We start from the raw sequence: 21,963 nt of genomic DNA, 5'->3' as shown, positions 1-21,963 counted from the left end.
ATGCCAGATTTACTAAGAGGCCTGCTTATCAGATTCAGGTGCATAATACTTTCAAAGATTAATATTTTGTGGCGTAACACATTTGCTAATTTTTATCTTAATATTAAAATACTGATGCTGACATTATGCAGCTAAAGAACAATACATATGGCCTAATCAATAGCCTTCCAGCTTCAAAAGAAATTATTACCTGCTGCTCATCTTCATAAAATATCAATTTGTTTACTAAAGCTTTAAACTTCCCAGAAAGTGTTTATCAACACTAGCTCAAAATAAAACTCCTGATTTTCAATATAAGCTCATTAAATTCAGAGCATATGCAGGACAAACTTTTACCTTAATAATGTTCTGAAGAACTTTCTCCGTTACCACAGCTTTATGGCAAGCTGTCTTTTGGTATAAGTCCACAACAACTTCCAATGATCTCTCAGCAAATGGTACATAATTCAATGCTACCCATTCCGCCTAGGAAAAGAAATTAGTAAATTACTGAACTATATGTAAAAACATATTAATTAAGGAAAAGAAAACGTATGTTTTGCATTGAACTCTCAGTTTAACGCATGCAAGGTTTGCTAAGAATATGGTCCAAGCAACAAAACTGCAAATACAATGTAGTCTGACTATGAAAATGTACTCTACATTGAAGTAAAGTACATTTAAGTAGGAGAAATGTTGCAGTCTAGGCAAGACAACTACATTAGGACAATCTTTAAGGAAATTTAACTCACCGGTGCAAATAGTTGTATCTAGTGTGATTCCATTGTGTTGCAGGACAAATAGAATAAGAAGAATTAATACATACATAATAGTTACCTTTTTGATTACACTGAATCAGATGCTCATGCTTAGTGAAGAGCAGAGTACACAAATAAAAAGAATTATTGAACATGTCCCATTTCTCTACAGCACGTGCAATTCAAAAATTTGCAGCTTGAGGGAATTTTCTCCATTCAAAATTATCGTGTCTTTCTATTAAATTTGGTATCACATGTAGGACAAGTTATTTTAGATTAATTCACTGGACAAATTCAGACACATTCACTACGTCTGGTGTCCAGGCAAGACCTTTCCTACATGGAGGAATACAAAGTATAAAAGCAAAGCAGAATTCAAAGGGAGCAAACCAAGATAACAAAAGCATGTAAAAAACTACTTCTAAGTTAATTTATTACACAACATGCACAGCAAAGTTTTTACAGATGGAATAAATGCATCTTGCTAAACAACCTATGTATCTGAAGTTGAATTGGGTTCACCAGATAAGTGAAACAAGCAAGATTTCTAATTAATTACCTGATTATACTTTGCATTTGCAATGTGCTTTGTTTCCAGCTGTCCATACTGTGGAGGCTTGCAGGAAAATTCTACAAAGGCCAACAGCTGGTCAAAGATTGCAGGATACATTATCTGCATACTTTCGGAGCCCACACATATAGCCTATACCAAAAGAAAATACAAAAGCTTAATATATATATTGAGCTTTTGCATTCAAAAATCTGCATTAGTACAAGAAGCTCCCAAAGAAAAACTCCCATAAAAGACTGTGCAAGAGTCATGCTGTATAAAAGACAGCATATAATTCTAACAGTTTAAGGAAAGTACTTTTTGTTATTTTATTCAAGTAAATTAAGTGGCAAGATACCTAGGCATATATAGTTTAGTAAATATAGCTATCTCATTTTGTCCAATGAAAGATATCTTTCCTTTACGAACTCTGCTTTGACATGACAGCAAAATGTAAGTCTTTTAAGTCTGTTGATCTCAGCCACATCTTCTTTAAGTTCTACTTGAAGGAACATTTAAATCTCAGAAGTAATTCATACAAGGTTTTTATAAGTAGTTAAAATTGTGTCTTACAGAAAGGATCATAAATAAAATGAGAATGGTATGATTCTGGTATAGCTGAAACTCATAATCTTTCTTTAAAATGGAAAACATTTCAGGAAGGGTGTACTTAGAAGATGTCAATGAAATACCACGTTGTCATAGGCTAACGATTTCCTGTTGCAATATAAATCCCAAGGCAATCTTAGGGCATTTATTTTCAAAGCCAGATACAATGATTCTATGAAGTTACTCCAATTATTTTCTGTCATTCTAAATGTCTTGCTTGTCCTCCCAAAGTCTCTCCTCTCAAAGCTTCACGTCTATTTATTGCTCCACAAAAAGACCTTGTTCTAGTACTGTCATTCTTCTCTGGGGAGGAATCAAACCCCTTTTTCATTAACCACAGATCATCTATGACAAGTTGTGGCTGAACTCACTCAAGGTACCAACAGCTCCGAAGCTGTTCGAGTGTAGCCTCCATGCTGGAGCTGCATCATGAGCTGTGGCAGTCGATGGGTTAGCAAATATCCCAAGTCCCCAGCCATGAGAGGGAGCAAGCCAACAGGGGCTACAGACACTGTCATCACTAGATCACCCTAAGACCTAGCTGCACCTTCAGGCAATCTACAACCTGCAGCGGAGCAGGTCCGTGAATCATCAATGGCCTTTTCCTCAGCTTCCTGCAATTCAAAATGCATGTCTAATGCTCAAAAAGCTTAATCAACATTATGAATGAGGTGCAGCACTCCTTCTAAAAAGCCATACTAATTTTCTGGTGCTCGAGTTTAAGACTGTACTGAACTCTGAAAAAGATGCTTTGATGCTACATACTCACCTGTGTGGCAGAAGACTAAAGGGACTAAAAGGTTTATTGCTGATCTAAAAGTATTCAACACCCTGTAAAACAATTTCAGCTGATATGCTCCTGCACTAAAGTCACTGCACTAAATTTTAACAGGTTAATGCAAGGTTACATACCTATTGGAAAAGGTATAAAATTATTTTATTTACCAGCAAATGGATTAGAAAGAGACCATCCACAACCCTCTGGATAACTTTTGTACAGATGCAACTTACATTACCCACAGAAGACTATCTTAATATCTTTAATGGCAAAACTTCAAAATACTTTTGCCATTCATTCCTCATTGTTAGATTTTTTTAATAATTATTATTATTAATTTCAGGAGCAGTGGCAAATAATTTCAGACACTACTTTTTCTATACTGGTGAACAAAATCAGTAACTGCTTCCTATTTGAAGTTTGTGCATGAGTAGCTTCTTATTCTTAGTAATTTATGAAACTCTTGTAAAATTTTTATTTTACAAATAGAAGCGTTTTCTATCCAGCCTACTGGGGTATTTTAAACTCTAAAAATTATCCATATAATATTAAAAAAAAAGGAGAATTAGGTCACTTAGTTTTGAAAATTCATCTAACTAGAATTGCTTTTCAAAGAAGTTTATGCCTCTGACTGACACCAGGAAACTTTTATCTAAGTATTTGAAAACTCCAAAAAAGCCTAGCAAAATGTGTAACAAAGGATGTTGAAAGTATCTTTAAGAGCTGCTTATAAAACAGAGCACTATTTACTGCATTAAGTGCACTTATTTACATACTTAAGAAAAGAGACATGTATAAATCAAAAAGTGATGGTCAGGCAACAACAAAACACAAACAAACCTTAAAATAAAATACTCTGCAGATTGTTGTTTGTTGTAAAAATTGACACAGGACTTCAGTTTCAGAAATTTATGCTTTAAAGCATTCTGGTACTACCCTTCAAATTTTTTAATAGTTCAGAATTATCTAACAACTCCCAGTGCAACTACTGTCATCTGTCATCGTCTACTGTATTTTTTTTTTTACAGCTCTCTGTAGCTAAGTCTCTACCATTTCTGTCAGTACATGTAAATATAGCCTTGAGTTTACCACACTCATAGCTCAAGAGGTTTGCATCCATACTGCCTGCAGAGGCAGAATTCAAATGTATCTGATCCCCAAGTATGTGTTCCTCTGTCTGATGAGCCAGCTGGCTCACTGTAGAGTTTACCCAGAGTGAATGTAGGCAGGGACTGAGAATAATCAGAGAATTTGGGCTTGAGAACAAACTTTAGCTGAGCTACAGTGATGAAGCAGGCACTTGCACTACAGCAATGAAAGATCAGAAAACAAGTTCTAATGAGAAATAAAATGAAGAAAAAAGCAAAGGGTATAAAAAGGACTCAACACATAGAAGTCTGAAAGGAGAACCAAAGTTCCCTTCCCATCCTGTGTTCCTGACATGCAATGTCCTTTGCTAGTGCAATCACATCATAAAATCTCTTTATTAAACCAGTCAAGGGCTCAGTCTTAAAAATGTCAAGGCTTTTTCATGCTATTCCAACTGCAAAGTTGTTCCAGAACTTCTTAGAAAATCAGAACTGACCCAAATCTTCCTGTATCAGCAAAGAACAAAACTTAAATCTGATCCCACGTGCAAACATGTAAGAAACATATTGTTTCAAGAAGGTGGCAAATATTTACATACTCTTCTTTAACCATTCCACTAGCTCCCGTATGTACTCCTGAGAGCATTAATCCATTTCAACGGAGGAAGAAGATACTGCAGCCTCGAGCAAAACCATCTGACAGATGGCCTTTGCTCCACAACAGCGCTGGCTGGCTGCCTAGTCATGTGAATTATACTGTGTTATATAGCCAAGAGGAGTGATCATGCGACTTCACAGAACTTACTGATGTCCAAATATACTTTAACTTATTTTTTTAGTGACTTCAGTGCTGTTCTGTTAGTAATGTAACTAGAGATGGGGTGGGAGGTACTGTACAAATTGAGGTACCTTCCTATGTAAGTCTGTATTTGCAAGGGCTTGTAACTGCCACAGCTAGCCATTTAGACTGGGAGAGGGGAAGGGGAGATGTCTCTCTTTCTCATGGAGAGTTACTGCTTTTGTTATTGTTTAAGAAAACTTCAGCTAAAACAGTTTAGCATCTTGACAAGAACAAGAGTATAAAAAAATGTGCAGTTTTTCCTCATGTTAAAACCTCTGGTAACCCCTTCTTTGAGAAGCGCTAATGCCTGCAGCCTTTGGGAACTATGAACATCTGGATAAGGAGACCAGCAAAGAAACAGAAAAATCTGAGAGATGAATATATGGTGTGATTAAATGGGGAAAACAGGTCTTGGGCAAAGCTGAGCTGCTGGAAAGGGAAGGGTACAAAAGGGTCAAGCCTGACTGGAAAAGGATGAAAATGTAGTAGATATGACTGGCGTTAAAACTTCATGTTACTTATATCCCCCACATACAAAACTGAGATTTAATACCAACTTCTAATCTTCTATCTCTGTTCTCAAAATACATTCATGAATATTTGTTAAACCCATAAACTAAAGGAATGACTGCAAGGTAATGATTCTGCCTTGCTTCTGGGGTTTAAGTAAATATGAGATAAGTCAGTCCACACTAAGCAAAAAGAAAACAAGATACTGAATTGCTGCCCATTTAGTAGGCACCGTGTGTTCTATGAGCTAAATGGGGTAGGATCATGTTGGGGATGGGGGGGAACGGTATGACCACACAGTTAAGCAAAGTAGTCATAACATGAAAGCCCAAAGGAAATGAAGTCAGGTCACATGGATAATTTTAATTCTGGCATTTCTCGAGGAGGTTTTTTTGGTGGGGTTGGAGGTTTGGTTTTTTTAAAGCAGTGCTTAATATAAATGCATGATCTCATTCATTATCAACTTTGCTTCTTTTGAATAAATAAGTTTTCTGAATGAACAATGTATTTTGCAAGGAGATATTTTAAGCAATACTTCTTTCTTCTTTTTTAACTATCCAGAAAAAGAGCACCCAAATTTGTCGTTTACAGATTCTCTATAGTAAGAATTTCTTAAGCAGACATGCAGCATTTTCCTTAAACAACAGATTAACAAGAAGCAAGAAGGCAGCGGGTTTGCCTGAGACCTTTTTATATTTTATGTTTTGTGTGAACTCAAAGTTCTCATGATCACTATTCTTCTAGACTTTGTTTATGGCAGTACCTGGGCAATGTAAGGAATACTGTTTGTGGTACTGTTCCCCCAACTCCATGTACAGACCTTCATAACAGTACAATACTTTAATATTAGATAGACAAGTAAATGGCTACAAACACAGCACAACACTTAAGGTATTTCTGCAATCAAGCAAAAGTGCATTTCATAAAGATTACACCATTCCTTTCAATGCAGAGCACGTGGGTTGCACCAGGAATGGAGATCTGATTGTTCTAATACAGTACACTGTGCAATTATAAATAATTAAAAAATTCATGTTTAAGTCACCACACTATAGTTCTGAGAAGAAGAATTGAGACACAGTACAGTTTACCTTTCACCACGCATTCAAAGTCACATTATTACCTTTTGTAAAACATCTAAAGCTGTAAGCACCGCTTCCTGTAAACTTGTCAAAACTGCTTCAGTGTAAGATGGAAGGATGAAAGGGGAAGCATCAGAACTGATTGGAACTGAAACAGCACCGTGCAAAATGACACCCAGCTTCTGGAGATCATCCATGCTGAAACCAGTTTTGATGTGTTGGTAAAGAGCCGGGAATATTTGAATTAAAGCTGTAAGAAAAGGCTGGCTGGGAATGAAAGTCAATTTATCACAAGTATTTGGAGGCCTTGTACTTTCTGAACCAATCCTATACCAGCTGTTCCAGGCTGCCCACCAAAGATTCAAATCTTCAATCTCATCTGTTATTACAGGTGGTTCAGATCCATTGTATCTTCCTATTCTTTCTCCTATGGAGTCAGTTCTCATGAATGATCTGCCCAGACTCGTGGCAGTTGTTGTCCCTACCACCACAGGTACAGAAACATTGATAGCAGGTGGTGTATCAGGCTTCTCTGAGTCTCGGACAGGAGAAACAATTTGTAAGATCTCCTGGAAGCTTTTCAGAGCAGCCAAGGAAACTTCATTATTTTTGCTGAGTGCTGCTGATTGGATGTGATCAAGAAGAACATCCCAGGCTTGGGAAAAGTCTCCTATTTAAAAAGAGAGAAGAAAAAAATCAACTGGGAACTGGCTTCCTATTCCCCTTCCCACCCACCCTGTCTCTAAAAGGCTGTTCATGTACTATTTACTCTAACACAGATAAATTTCATAAGGTTAGGTGATGGCTTGAATGACTTTCAGAATGTATCAGTTGAACTGTAACCGGAAAGAATGAATGTGACAAAGAAACACACAAATATGAGGAATGAAACAATATATCCATGTTTATGTTGATTTTGCTAGTGAAAAAAATCACATACCACATCCCATACCAGAAAAATACATTTTCTTTATTCAGGATAGTGAAACAGATTTGTTCTTATACATACCAGATGCCTGTTGATTTCAAAAAGTGTTAAGCACACACAAAGAATTAAGGGTCAAATCTATAGTCGTGCAACACATTTATAAAGAATTGATTTTAAAATGCTCTGATAGTTGTACTGCAGAGAAAGATTTCATTTTTGTAGTTTGAGTTTTTCACTAAATTTAGCCTTAACCTTCAGTTTTCTATGTTACTAATTACAGGGTTTGAATAATCAAAATAGCACTGTAATGTTTTCTTTTTTTTATTCAGTTTTAACTCAAGTTTAATATAGTTTAAAATCTACTACATTTCTGCAAATGACCAATAGTCTTGATAGGTATTAATATGTTGATATCTGTATCACAAATAACCAAAATGAAATAAAACACAATTTATTTCTAGTTATATATATTAATTGCATACTATGGGATAGTGAAGGTATATTAACGTAATGGAGAATTTTCTTTGCAAGCTATATATTCCCTATTTTTTTTTCGCTTTCTCTTACAGAAATTAAACATTAGGTCATTTACCAAGCTATTGTAAAATATTACTACATACAACTGAACAATGTAAATGTTCAATACTTCACTGACTTTACAAGTGAGTTCTCTTTACATTGTAAGAGCACTATTAAACTTGACACACTGATGCCACAGAAGAGTTCCAGGCAAGTGTTGCATAACCTTAGAAAGACAAAAGGAAAAATATGTTCTGACAACCAAAAGAACAGAAAAATTATTATTGTTATCAGGCTACTATAAATTTAAGGTATTTGGCACCCAGAATCGTGACTAGTGAGATTTAATCTCGAGTACTGTGATACGAAAGATGAAATTGGTACTTGGAATTTTTGGCTCTAAGGAGCATGAATTAAAAACTTCATCATTTTCATAACATTTGAGGTGAGACACAACAGAATACAATTTTAAGCTATGTTTAAGATTCTTGCCCAGTACTTCAACTGAAAAAATATAAAAAAGCAGAAAGTTTATTACTGTATCTTTCAATAACTTTAAACTATAAATTTTACCCAAAGGCTGCAGTAAGTATCTCCTGGTGTTAAATATTCTTGCAACTCCAGCCAGTGTTAATACCCATGTCTCAGCCCACTGTTTCTCAGCTGTATCCCTTGAATGATGGATGAGAATGTTGCCTCCTCCTGATTCAATCTTCTCTTTGTCAGCTGTGGTAGAAGATTCTCGAACCCTGTCCAACAGGTGAAATAAAACCTGTGATAGTCAGAAAAAGAGAAGAAAGCAACTTTTCAAATAACATGGTTGTATTCATGGTAAAACAACAAAACCAGTAATTTTTCCATTATCTTTTCTGTCACTGTGTCACCTTGAGAATTCCCTTGTTCTAAACAGTCTCTGCAACAGCTAACAATCAGCCAACTGATGTTCACTTGAGAAGGGTTAGAAACAGCATGATCAAAACCCCTGAGAACAGTGTTAGCACTAACAGAAGGCTAAAACTAGTGGATCTTATATACCTCACAGGTACAATAGGCAGACTCAACTACAGCCTCATTTTTCCATAGGGCACAACGAAGATCCTCTCAAAGAGGAGAGACAAAACTGAGCGCAAAGCAAAGCTCAATCTATTATCAGATCAGTTCAGTCACATGACCCTCAAACGTCTCCATATTTTTGCACAAAGGAATGAGTCATTCATCCCTGTAGGAAGGGAACAGCCTTTTTATCCAACTCCTGAGTAAGAAAGAAATGATCAAGATACAAAAATTACAGTTCATAAGAGGCTTTAAGGGCCAGAGAAGAGAAAGTGTAAAAAAACACCCCCAAAACCCAAGTAATCATACTTCTGCCACCATATGTTGTCTTTAAAAATTCTTAATAAACTAGCTAATTGACATTAAAATAGGATGTCAATGGTTATTAAAATGTGAGTGCAATTTAAAAAACCTTCAGTGGAAGCGTACACATCATACCTTCCATATTACTGTGTGCCACGTTGAATGTTGCAATAAAGTTCCATGAGCACCAATAGTAGAAAACAATGTTTGCCCAGCACTCTTTCTAACTGCTGGTCGGGGATCCACACACAGTTCTCCAAGTTTGGCATACAGGCATAACCAAAGACAGTCAAACGGTGGTGCAGGATGAAAAGGTCTATTCAGCATCACTCCCTTTTCTTCTGCCTGTTTCTGCAACACTGCTTCTTCTTTGTTTAGCTCTTTTTCAATTATTTCACCTCTTTGGAAAAAATAATCCGAAATATTCCACTACAAAATAAGTAAGACATATGCTGTTGTACAATAAAAATATTATAATGCTCTTAATGATCATGAAATAAATTGTTTCTCATTTTCACATTTAAAAGTATTTTGCAAAGTACATCAAGATATTAATTTCCCTACACTTACGGAAGAAGATCAGCACATAAATACTACAAGCTGCAGAAAGTATTTTTCTTAGCCTCAGCTTTTAGGCTCCAGTTATACATAAAGTACTGGAAAGGGAAGCAATGTATTAAAAATAAGATACTGATGAATATGGTTACAACACAATACTATTTCTTTAACTAACCCTGGAGTCATGCAGATTAAAGATAAATTGGGCTCACTCAATTTACATTAGGTTCCAAATGACAGCATGGGAGTTCAAGAAGAACTCAAAAAATAGGTTTTAGTTTTCATTTGTAGAATTGACTACAGATGAATTTTCATTAACAAAAAAAAAAAAGCCAGAAGCAGCATCACTGTAGGTTAATATAAAACTCACCAATAAACCAATTGAAGTTAAGCTAATATTTAGCTCTTGATTATGAAGTCCAAAGCTTCCTGCAACTTCAACAACTATCTGCAGACAAGTACATGGCATTGTTGGAAGAAAGTCTGTCACAACCAACTGAAGACACTGGAATGCAGTCCGTATTAGGGACTCTCTTAAAAAAAACAAAAACAAAACACACACTCATTTCAAATTTCTTCAAGAGCACAGGAATGTTTTGAATACAATACCTCAGGAGATAGCATTATTAAAAAAAAAAAGAAAAAAAAATCTATTTAATGGTTTTGAGATTAATTTGAAACATTTTAAATGTTTCAGCTAGAGGGTTTTTTGAGATACAACATGAAGTTGAAGCTTCAAATTCTGATGAAGTATTTTAGTCCACGTTAACTAGCTTGTGAAGTTGAAGTTTAGACTCCCCAGTGGTCCTCAGCTAGTTTTATATAGTAAAGTCCACTTCTCTGTTCTAGAGTTCTAGGACTTGTTAGTTCAAATGTGTTAACTAAAACATTATAAAAAAGCCACAACAGACAAAACAAAGCTTAAGTTTAAGCATGATAATATTCCAAAGAGTAAGCTGTTCTGAACAATTTCTTGTATCAGCAGTTATAAATTACTTAAAGTATGCCAAACAGGTGGGCAAAATGTATTTTTATTTATTAGGAAAGATGCATGATAATGTAATGGTAGTCTTACTTGCTTCAATACTACATTAGGTTAGACAAAATCTTTTCAAAATATCTGCCATGAAATAGATCTTTAATAAATACTTGGCCTTCAGAATTAAATTCTGAATACAAACATAAAATAAAAATGTAGTATAGGAAAGGTTTGTGAGAAGGAGCTCTCAGAAGCAGCAAGGTCATCTATGACTAAAACTTTGTTTAGTGAGAGACAAAATGAAGGAATCAAAAGGAGCAGTGGAGTGTAGATAATATAAAATAGGGAAGCTGTATTTAAATTTCACTATAGGTTTTTTGTAGTGCTTCATGCTTAATGTACAAAAGAAAAAATTCCAAAGGTTTGTAATACAGAAACTTAGTGTCCTTCAGAACATATATCTGTATTTTGAATTTTTTCCTGGGATATGTCAGTTACATGTTTCAGAATCCTAAATAAAATAATGATTTTTTCAATTAATTCAAAATGAAAATCATAGGTGGGCCATTTCCACTGTGTCGTAACAGCTAACATGATAGGGAAGCCAGAGGAATATACAAGAATCTTCACATTGATAGTAATGGTATAACTAAAAATTCTCTAATATGATGCATACTGCAGAGAGACATCCATCTAGGACGGATGAGAGACATCCATCTAGGACATAAGATCACCCAGAACTGCTGCAGTTCCCTCTGCACTACAAAGTTCTAGAGGTATGTGACCTTCAAGGACTCTAAGAGAGAAGGGAAGGAGGCAGGACATGAAAGTATAGTTACACTACTCATTTTGAAGAACAGAGTTAATGGGAAAGTAACCCCTCTTTCTAATCTTCAAGTGCAAGGCCACTAGAACAAATTCAAAACAGTTCATTTCCCAATTAATGTCCCACACTACTATGTGTTTGGAGAAAGGTTTCAAAGTCCTTCATGCAAGTGGCAACAGCAATACAGCTCTTCAAAATGTAAAATTGTCCTTAATGTTACAGGTGGCCACCAAAAAAGTAAATATAAATGCAATAAACTTAAGCTTAGCTTGAAAACTTAAGATCATATAGGGCTTTATCTATGCTTAAAATAAACAGAGGCATCCCATTGAAGAATTCTTCAAAGACAGACTTCCTTTTGATTGGCAGGCTAGTACCATACAATCAAGAAGAAACCAAACGTATCACCGGCTCTCAAAACAGCATCTTCTGTATTTATAGCAGCCTGGCAAGAAGCTGTCCTGGAAGGTAAGTGTATTTCTGCCCTGGAATCCAGGATGTTCACTGACCAGAGGGACGACACTTGTGAAGAAAGTATCATTGTCAGTAAGTTTGTATTTAAAGTATGATAATAGTGCCTGCATCTTGTGCTCACAGCTGTAAGTGAGGTTAAGAAATTCACTTGTTTCCCAAGGAAAAGAAGGCTTGCTTAATTTTTTTCCCTATTGTAGCTGATATGATGTGGGCAAACAGTGCTATGTAGTTGAAATTGTCTATGCTTTCTAGGAGGAGACATAACACAAGATCTTAGTAATGTCTTGAGGTATCTGCCAGTGACGTATGGGTTTGAGATGTAAAGGGATCTGAAGACTGTTTTGAGAAGCAATCTGTGTTGGTTCTCATCCATCAACAACAACAGTGAAAATCAAAAGGCATGCAGGACTAGAGGAAATGGCCTCAAGTTGCGCCAGGGGAGGTTCAGGCTAGATATTAGGAAAAAGTTCTTTACTGAGAGAGTAGTGAAACATTGGAATAGGCTGCCCAGGGAGGTGGTAGAGTCACCCTCCCTGGAGGTATTCAAGGAGCGTGTGGATGTGGCATTGTGGCATGTAGCTTGATGGACATGGTGCTCTGTGGTGTTGGGTGGGTTGGTTTTTGGTGTGTTGTGGCTTGTTGTTGTTGTGTGGTGGTTGGCTTTTTTTTTTCTTTTTTTTTTCTTTTTTTTTTTTTCCAGGTTGGACTTGATGATCTTACAGGTCTTTTCCAACCGTAGTGATTCTGTGACCACAGAACACACTGCACCAAGTGTGGAAACCGCAGGTACCAAAGCAACCATGATTACCAAAAAAAGATGCTCACAACCAATAATGCCAACATCCTTGGGGATTTTGGTGAGTACTACTGCCAGAGCAAGCAATACTCGTACAAGAGCAAAATTCTTCAAGCATTTGAAGGGGCTTTAGGAGGTCTTCATATGGCCAGAAGACAGAAGCTAAGGTGGGGTGAAAGGAGAGATACGCCAAGGTGGATTCTTCTGATACCTATCTGATGACCTATCCTGGTGCTAGTCTTGACTAGCACCAAAGAAGGAATAATATGGTCTAAGTGTGTGGGTATAGTTTTCGGTGCTTACAGTTCCAGGGTCAGATGTTCATTTTACTTCTCATTTCAAAAAAACTCCCTGCAACTTCACCTCCCACTTTCCCTTGCGGACAAGAGGACCAATCCAGTAACAATCCCCCTCTGTTGGCAACAGAGTCAGCTGTGTTAGTCAGTCAAGGAATTCACCCACAGCAAGTAAATAATCTTCCATCCTTGTGCTACTAGCAGACATTTAGGGAGGAAGGCTTCAACAAAAAGAGAGAGAATTCAGAAGATGACACGCATCACCCGCAGATTTAAGAAGAAAAAGAAACAGAGGAAATGTTAGCAACAGCTAAGTCATACAGAATTATCTGCAAGCACTAGAGATGTGTCCAGCAGATAGTTAAGATCAGATGAACTGGCACAAGGAATACTCCTCAGTGTATACTGCATGCTGACCACAGGAGAGGGCAGAGCAGAACAGTACTCTTGTCTTCTGAAAGATTACTTTAAATTTTATTTCCACCACTTACCCCTGATCACTTCGAATTGCCCCCATGACTCCAAGCACCAATGGCCAACCAGGTCCCAAGCTGTCACCCTGACTTTGCAAAATCTGTAGCACACACTCCAACTGCTTGATCCTGATATCAGGATGACTAATGTTTGACAATTCCTTTAGTGGATTCAATAAAAGCAACTGCAGTCTCTAAAAACAAACAATAAAGCATATTAAGAATGCTAAAATTTAACTGATCCTTAATTATTTTTATGTATAGTAAGTGAAAACATACATCACCAATTGAAGATTCATTACATGAATTCAGTAACTCATTCACTAAATGCTCAAGTTTAGTGTCAGACTGGCCTTTCTATAAAACTGTTTATAAAGGATCTCAGCAGGAAATTTACATTTTTTCTCTTTTTTTTTTTTTCTCCCCACCTGTTTGCCAGGTCCCTCAGGAAGTAGCTACAGCATGCTGTCACAGTTGCATAAAAACCATCACGGAACTTTATGCTCTCCCAGCAGGGCTAGACTCAGCTTCCTACTAAAGAGACCTTGAGAACACTATCCACTGAACCTCAGTAAAATATTAGAATGTTTTATTAATAATGGATTGAATAGCTGTGATTTAGAAGGTTAGGCAATTTATTTTTTACCTGACACCACATCACATATATACTTCTAAACATTCTGGAACTGCACTCATGAGGGTGATCCATAATTCGTTCTAACAAATGGACATAATATGCAAGCATCACCGCTCTTTGTTATGCATTTGAAAAAGGAAGCAGCATAGGTCATTAGAATGCATGAGGTGATTCTCAATAGTTACACCTGAATGTTACAGCTGTAGGCTTTATAAACTCAATACTGAAGTTGCTTTATGAATGTCTCCTATTCATTGAACTGTAGAAAACTTCCTCTAGGGAAGATTTTGATTTCATGTTCATTTTAAGTTCCAGAAAAGGAGGAAAGCAGCTGCTCTTAAGCTTACTTTACCTGATTTTGAGATAATGGAGGATCATGGCTGAATGTCAGTCCTGCTTTAATGAGAGAAGTTAAAGCTTCTGCTCCCCATTCTCTCATTCTGGAGTTTGGATGCTGACAGACCTGAAAACAAAGCAATGTTTTGTTTAAAGTCACTTTTATTTAACCAAGATTTGAATATACGTATATAAAAAAAACTGTATATAAAAAACGGATGTTTTAATTCTATCAGAATTTGCATATAATATTACAATAATTTTTTTACAACAATACAATAAATCTCTAGATGATAAAATTAGGTTTAATAGTAAAAAAATTTTATCTTTTGGACAGACATACCTTCTGAATAAGGAAGCAATAGGAAGCAGTGAAAGACAGAAGGAAACATAATGAAAACCACAGCAGTTCAAGCCAATACATTTTCCAAAATTACTATACTAACTGCTAATTCAGATAATGATTGATTAAAAAGCACAAAAAAACTCTTCAATGAATGCCTGGAACTCTCAGGTTTAACTTAGCCTTAAGCTACTATAAAATTCAAAGTTTCATCTTTCACGCACTGCTTAACATAATCAAGTGAGGAAGCATGACAGTAGCCAATACAGAAAGTGTCTGCTCTTCTATATTCTCAAATACAAAAAAGTAACTACATGGTGAATGTAAAATAAGCCTTACACTCCATTATTTCAAAAACAATAGCGAACACTGTATCAAGCTTAAGTTTCAAATGCATGTCTTCATTTCTCTTTGTCTCCTAATTATCTAAACCTAATAGTTTTGCTAATTGCTTTTTTTAGAACAGAAAAATTAAAAAAATTGTGCAAATCCATTGCATAGATACCTAGTATGAACTGTACTCCCATATCTGATACATTACCCTCAAACAAATAACGTATGTCTACAGTTTCATCAACCTCTACGTAATTTTTTCCACCCACCCTCCCAGCCCTAGCTCAGATGGTGTGAGAATCCAGAATCAAAGTCCACGGCAGGATCATAAGGAAGGCTGATGGTTTTGGTTGATGGACCATTCCCTTATCAGCCACTATCCAAACTGAAAAGAAGGACAATGCAGAAGAGCTAGCTTAATGTTAAAAAAATGCAGACAAGAAATAGCTACTTTCCTGAATTACTTTTATTTTTTTTATCTTATATAAAAAAAGGGAGAATTTTAACTACTTCCTGGTGCTCTGAATCTGACCAGATAATCAGTTCCAGAGACAGGGAACATATTCTTCCCTCAGGTTGTGTTTAACTGTATTTGCAGTTGGTGTTTTCTCCTTCCTTTTTGTACCTCGACGACTTAGGTTTAAAAGAAAATAAGGCAGTATTTTAAAAGAAATTGAAATAGACTGTGTATTTCCTACAAAACAGTGGCAAATACCTACAATGGGTAACAGACTGAAACAGACTGCTTACTAGGTGAAAACACAGAGTCTCAGGATGTGGATGGTGAACCTTATTGTCTTGGAGGAGAAAAAAAGACAAGAGAAAGAGATGCCTGTGCTTTAAGTCTTTAACTATCCGAATTCATTCTCCTAGATAAAAGATTATGTGGAGATGATCTCCATAAAGAAGGTTAGAGATGGCCAATCCTTAATACTATTTGAAATAATGCACTGGTTCTAAGGAAGTGCCTGATACTTTCTGGAAAATGAGGAAGACAAGCTTTCTGCTTTACCCACTTCAAATCGAACCCTCTTCTTGCATTTCACTCTTCTACATATCTATGTAGAGAATTAAAACTTTAAAATTACATTCCTTCACCTGTTTTTAGTTTCAAACTCAAAATTTAAGATTTTTTTTCCTTGATGGAGCATATTTTTCATGTTGAAGTTAAAATACTTAATAAATTGAAATAGGATTATGACACCTATTTTTATATTTGTACAGTATTCTCTTAAAGAGACCATTCAAACCCTTTGTTAGTAAATCAAGTGGCTTCAATCTATCTGGTAAGGACACAAAAACATATCTTAAGATCTTCCCAGATATTTGTACTATGTGAATCCAAAGTGAAACCTGTTTATGTTACCTAATTAATAACACATATATGAAGTTAATAAATTGGTCATTTTAAACATTGCCGGGTTTAAAACATATAAAGACTGACAGCACCTTAAAGACAAAGTCAATAGAGATATTAAACTACTGGAATTCAAATATATAAAATTCACTTTTAAATTCAAATTGTGATGCATTCAAGTTGCAAAAACAAAGTGCATAAACCAAAATACATAAATACAATTCAGGTTTTTTTTAAAAAAATTATACTTCAAAAATGCATTTCCACAAGATCTTTATTAATATGAACTAAGTTCTAGTACAACTGATAAAAGCAATTAGTTACCTCCAGAAGATGACCAGTCAGAGGTCTCCAAAGAATCTCAATCCTGTGCATGTTAACTAGTCCTGTTTCCAGTAATTTAGCAACAGCAAAAAGTGATGGTTCCTTAATAGAATGGAATTTGAACACATGACTTTGAGGTAATTCAGATAACGTCAGAGCCTTTTGCTACGTTATAGTTTATAAATAAATGTGCAACTAATCTCATTGAAGTGCTGTGTTTCGTAGGCTGTGAACGCTGTCACAACAGCTTAGGTAGCATGGCTGGGAAGTTTCCACAGCATCTGCAGTACTTCATGAGAAGCCACAAGGGGGTAGCAACAGCATACCATGAAGAATACTTCTGTCATAATTTTTCATATAGTTTTCTCCAAGTTTGACAACAACCAGAGCACTGGTACACCTTTCAAAACTCTCATTTTTACATAGTCCTCCCTCCAACCATTTTTATAACGTATTTTACTAGCAAAATACCTTTTTCTCATCGCAACTTTTAAAGTTAAAATTACATATGAACAAACAATATAGAACATTTCATTTAAGAATTCCCTTATGCTTTACCTTCCATTGGCTTCATAACTGCCCTGCAGGAATATGATACATTTCTCATTCATCAAATACATATGCAAGTATTTATTATAAGCTTCTTTTAATTTTTTTTTTTAAATCAACGTATAGTAAAAATGACTGTTGCGCTGGAATTATTCTCTGTTCCCATTTCTGCTGATTTTTTATTCTCATTTTCAACTGATTTTAAACACAAATTTTGCTTATTTTAGTTCCTTCTCTGATGCTGTAATTGTCAAATATTATAAAGCGTATTTTCTGTCATCATTATCTCTAGTGTAATAGATCAAGGAAAAACTTTCAGAAACTCTCCTCTGGAATTAGACTATGACCAGGAGAACATATACTCAATCTTATTCAGTCACAGGGTCTTTAACCTTTCTGGGCTAAAGGTTGTTTACCGAGGCTGACAGGAATACTATCATTTTCCCAAGTAAATATGAATTATCAGGGTTTTTTAATACCTAAATTGTCAGGCTTCTTCTGAAGTATATTATAAAAGAAAACTGAAATGAAAATGAGCACCTCACAGAACATACTATGCTATTCAGAATCCCTAACCTCTGAAATTACACGGGCTTTTAAAAGTTTTATCCACCCACAATCTGATTAATGGAAACACATGACATTCCTTAGTTAACAAAAAGCATAGCAGGAACACAATGAGAATGTGCAGAGAATTTAGTAACTGTATGAACCGTTATAAACAAGATATTCTCTGGTTCATAATTTATTTTTTACTCTAGAGTATCTAATGTATTACTGTCTTAATATTAGAAACAGTTAGCTTAAAGGATAAATGTATAAGTCTTCTGCCTGTTTCACAAAAACATCTAAAAAGAAAATAAAAAACTCTTTTTATACCTTATTGTTTCCATAGGCCATATCCATGGCTTCCAGAGACAAGGAGCAAAGGGCGTTTATTAAGTGATGTAAAGACACATCATCAAGGTACCTGAAAAATAACAGCTATCAAAACACTGCCAAGTTTGATATACACACATTATTTTAATTATAAGATAATGTTTCTTACTGTGAGCTTTCAAAAAGCCTTGAAAGTATGTTGGATATAACTGGCAGATCAGTCATAACTGCTGTAGTCAGAACCTTGAAAGAGAGACAGAAATGTGTCTTATAGGTTGCAATAGAAAATACCGCATAATCATTAGCTGTAAAATGAGCAACCATGCTTACTGTGCTGGGCCCTTCTACAGCTCTTCCAGGTTTTAATGCACCCCCAACACCAGGTTTCAGTCCCAGAATCCACACAAGATGCTGAAATACAAAAGGATCATTTTCAGCAGAAAAGCCTTTTCAGGCAGAGAGGAAACTAACATTGTACTCGAGCTAGCCAGCAGCGTTCCAGCCAAACAGAATTCAAGGGAAATGCTACAGTACTTACTCAAGGCAATTCAAAGTACACCATGAGTAGAATCAAAGCTTCTTCTGTTGCTCAAAACCAAATTATGGCAAAAAAGCAAGACATAAATATTTCCTATTATACCTGAAGAGTAGCCAGGACAAGTTGCCACGATGTACCAAGAACAGCTCCATGGCAGTGAGCTAAGTTAAGTAACGTCCTCATACACTGGATATTTTTTGAAGTCAGCTAAACAAAAAAAAACACCAACCACACAATTTTTATTATTCTACAATAACAGCATTTCTAAGAAACTTGCAATTTTTTACTATATAGTTTAAAGATCACATTTTGTTTGCACTGGTGCAATGTATCTTTTTTAGAGTAGTAGTTCAGTATCTCTTCTCTTCTCTCAGTCTTATCTTGCTGGGGTTGAATATGATTTGACCCCTGCCCTCTCCTCCCAGTTTCACATTATCAAAAGACACAAGTGCAAGTACTCCAGCTTTAAGTGCATCTTCTCCACAGAATCTATCTTAAAAAAACATATAACTGAACCTTCACACACAGGCAAATAATAGAGCTGAGATGTAGGGTTTTTCAAAAGGAACAGATGGGAGCTGCTGATCTAAGAGTCAGATAAAAAACAACAGTAAGTCTTCTTTACAGTTAGAGAACTTTGCTGTCCAGGGCTGCTCCAAATTAAAAGCATAGGATAATATTTCAGATAAACAGTATTCTTACAAAAAATGGTTGTCTGTTACCTATTTTTGAGACACATTGAGATGCAGAAAGAAGCAGTTAAGCAGGATGAGATCACTCACAAGTTGTACTTACCATTACTGTCCCCTGTGGCTGAAGAGCCAAGGGTTGCCCTACTGCTACAACTTGCTGATGAGACTCACTTGAGGGACTGATCATTTGAACATTCTGTCCCTGAATGGAATATGCTAAAGGAAAATTGAAAAGAAAAAAAAAATTTCTAAATTTAAAATCCAGTACTTACTTGTTGTAAGAACCACCTTCTGGCAAACACACTCCAGAGAATTTTTTCACAGTATTAGCTTTAAGGTCACTCACTTTGAGACCTTTAGTTATTTTTAGATTATTATGTCATTGCCTTACAGAGTTAAAGGAGCCAGTAATTACTCACTCTCACTATTAGATATTGCAATACATTAATGCATTTTATGTCGAGACTGAAATATTTGCACTAAGATACCAGCAGTAGACCATGTCTCAACTCAGTTATCCATGGTAATTGTGGGTAAATGATATCACTGTGTGCTACCATTGTACTAGTGCACTCAGAAAATGAAGGTGTCATAAATGCTATGTCATGATGTTTTTCCAATACAGGACTTCAGGACACCCATTTTATAACTCACCTGTAAAAAGAAAAGTAACCTATATAAAGTAACTTAAGTTCACTGCTTCATTTCCATAGAGATTCTTGTAGCTCAGTCATGCGTACTGCTTCACAGACTTACGATCTAATAACACACTTAGCTTGTGGGCTGGAGTAAAGGTGCTGGTCCTTGTTCCCAAGCTAAGGTATTTTTGTTTTATATTAAGAGGTCTAATGTTGGATCCATCTGCGTATTCTCCAGGTAGTTGCATTTCTCGGTACATAGTAATTAATTTTCAAAATTAGAAACAGAGTACATCCTCAACTGGCACATCCCATGGATTACAATATTCTCTCAGGATGTGGGAAGCATTAATTCAACTTCTTGTAAGATGAATGGAGCCCAGAACTTAAGATCTTCCATTTACGCAGGAAGTAATAACATCACTAGACAACTGCAGAAAAGACTGTCGTACACCACAAATGCAAGACATTCTAGCCAACTCTTAAGTATCTGAGTTACCCAGAGACCTTTTCAGAATTTGAGTGCCTTAATTACGTATCCTAACAGATCTTTAGGATGATAAACAGATCTCCTTAGAATATGAACTTCTGACGTATGCTAAGCATTCAGGGAGTTTTAGTTTGATTAGAATGATATCCAGCAGATGCTGCAAGACTAACCAGTTCTGGAAAGTAGGCGGTCTAGATCCTGTCTGAGGATTCTGATATAATTTAGTATAGCCAAATACTACAGCTGCATAGCTTTGCAATCACATCCTGAGAAAATTTGGGTTTAGAGGACAATACATGGAAACACAATTAAGGAAAACTATATACTTACATTTGCTGGACAGAGCTGCAGTTGTGCTGTTCAATACAGTAAGGGCATAGTGAGGAGGCAAGGATCCTTTGCAAATGGCAGTGATAAAGGCATCTCTTGATGTTACAAGACCCAGTCTTCCACAAAGTGCAGCCATGGTCAATTCTGCTTTTAGAATATTTTCAGTGGCAGCTTCATCAGTGCTGAAAGAGTACACATCATTTAGTAAGAATTAATCCATGTCACAAAAGCAAGCAGCTTACCAAAACTGAAAGCAATGAGAACATGTACTTTGAATCTGTCAACACTATAAATACTGAAAAGCAAGCATAACAAATCAACAAAATTCTTCAGAATAATTTCCTATAAAATTGGTCTTTAGTTCTGAATGACTTGTCAAAAGAGACTATGAGGAGGTATTTAACACTAATTTCAGAAAATGGTGTTTGATAACAAGAGACTCTTCAAAAGAGACAATTAAGTTACCAAAGTTATTACCTAGTAAACAGCTTTTCCACTTCAAAGATTGAATAGAACTAACAAGTACTGAGACATTATTCAGCCTCTTATCAAGACTAATCAGGACATGGGTAGAATCACTTCAATGTGTTGAAACATTCAGAAAAAATAAAAAGGAATAAAAATAACTTCAGTAGTTTAAATGCAAACCTTTGAAAAATGTAATTAATTGTTCTATATTGAAATACATGATGCTAGACTTCTGGTGATTTTTCTGTCGTTTACTCTTAAAAGATCCTCACTCAGTCTAGCTATCACTAACCCACAAACCTATCTGCTCAAGTGCCATGAACAGCGCTCTCTCAAACAACTCAATTCAAAATATAGCTGGGAATGTTATCTTTGAAAAATCAAGAGAAATGAAAGACCAAATACCTTGCATCAAGTAGGAGGGATAAAGCAGCCAGAAGACCACACCAACAAGCATTCACCATTTCTTCCCAGACAGCTCTGCTAACTTGAAAGAAATACATATACTTGTTTATAGCAGAAGCACAATATTTTACTTAATAACTTTCAATTATATCACAAACAAAATGCTTGCTACTGCATCTTTTAAAGTGTATTTTTATATGTAACTTTACACAGACACATATATGTGTATACACAAACACACTCA

General features: G+C 35.8%; 1 protein-coding gene across 4 annotated transcripts in view; it reads right to left on the bottom strand.

Moving 5' to 3' along the window:
- MON2 (MON2 homolog, regulator of endosome-to-Golgi trafficking) overlaps nucleotides 1-21,963 on the bottom strand; it is a 77,905-nt gene that overhangs the window by 21,803 nt on the left and 34,139 nt on the right. For 2 of the 4 annotated variants that reach the window (XM_059816120.1, XM_059816119.1), the window contains exons 13-29: nucleotides 21,720-21,801; nucleotides 20,847-21,028; nucleotides 19,492-19,604; nucleotides 18,799-18,903; nucleotides 18,489-18,569; nucleotides 18,328-18,401; nucleotides 18,159-18,249; nucleotides 16,731-16,832; nucleotides 14,390-14,500; nucleotides 13,419-13,594; nucleotides 9,927-10,089; nucleotides 9,134-9,427; nucleotides 8,216-8,414; nucleotides 6,237-6,865; nucleotides 1,297-1,440; nucleotides 732-749; nucleotides 337-465 (exon numbers count right to left, since the gene is read on the bottom strand). In XM_059816120.1, coding sequence (XP_059672103.1) covers nucleotides 337-465; nucleotides 732-749; nucleotides 1,297-1,440; nucleotides 6,237-6,865; nucleotides 8,216-8,414; nucleotides 9,134-9,427; nucleotides 9,927-10,089; nucleotides 13,419-13,594; nucleotides 14,390-14,500; nucleotides 16,731-16,832; nucleotides 18,159-18,249; nucleotides 18,328-18,401; nucleotides 18,489-18,569; nucleotides 18,799-18,903; nucleotides 19,492-19,604; nucleotides 20,847-21,028; nucleotides 21,720-21,801 — 2,693 coding nt within the window. Of the gene's footprint in view, nucleotides 1-336; nucleotides 466-731; nucleotides 750-1,296; nucleotides 1,441-6,236; nucleotides 6,866-8,215; nucleotides 8,415-9,133; nucleotides 9,428-9,926; nucleotides 10,090-13,418; nucleotides 13,595-14,389; nucleotides 14,501-16,730; nucleotides 16,833-18,158; nucleotides 18,250-18,327; nucleotides 18,402-18,488; nucleotides 18,570-18,798; nucleotides 18,904-19,491; nucleotides 19,607-20,846; nucleotides 21,029-21,719; nucleotides 21,802-21,963 lie in introns of all 4 variants that reach the window. The other 2 variants (XM_059816117.1, XM_059816121.1) reach the window with 2 other exon arrangements.

The sequence above is a fragment of the Gavia stellata genome, chromosome 4, assembly GCF_030936135.1.
Source record: "Gavia stellata isolate bGavSte3 chromosome 4, bGavSte3.hap2, whole genome shotgun sequence".
Taxonomy (NCBI): domain Eukaryota; kingdom Metazoa; phylum Chordata; class Aves; order Gaviiformes; family Gaviidae; genus Gavia; species Gavia stellata.
The sequence above is the reverse complement of the archived record's forward strand: the minus strand, read 5'-3'. Positions and strand labels throughout refer to the sequence as shown.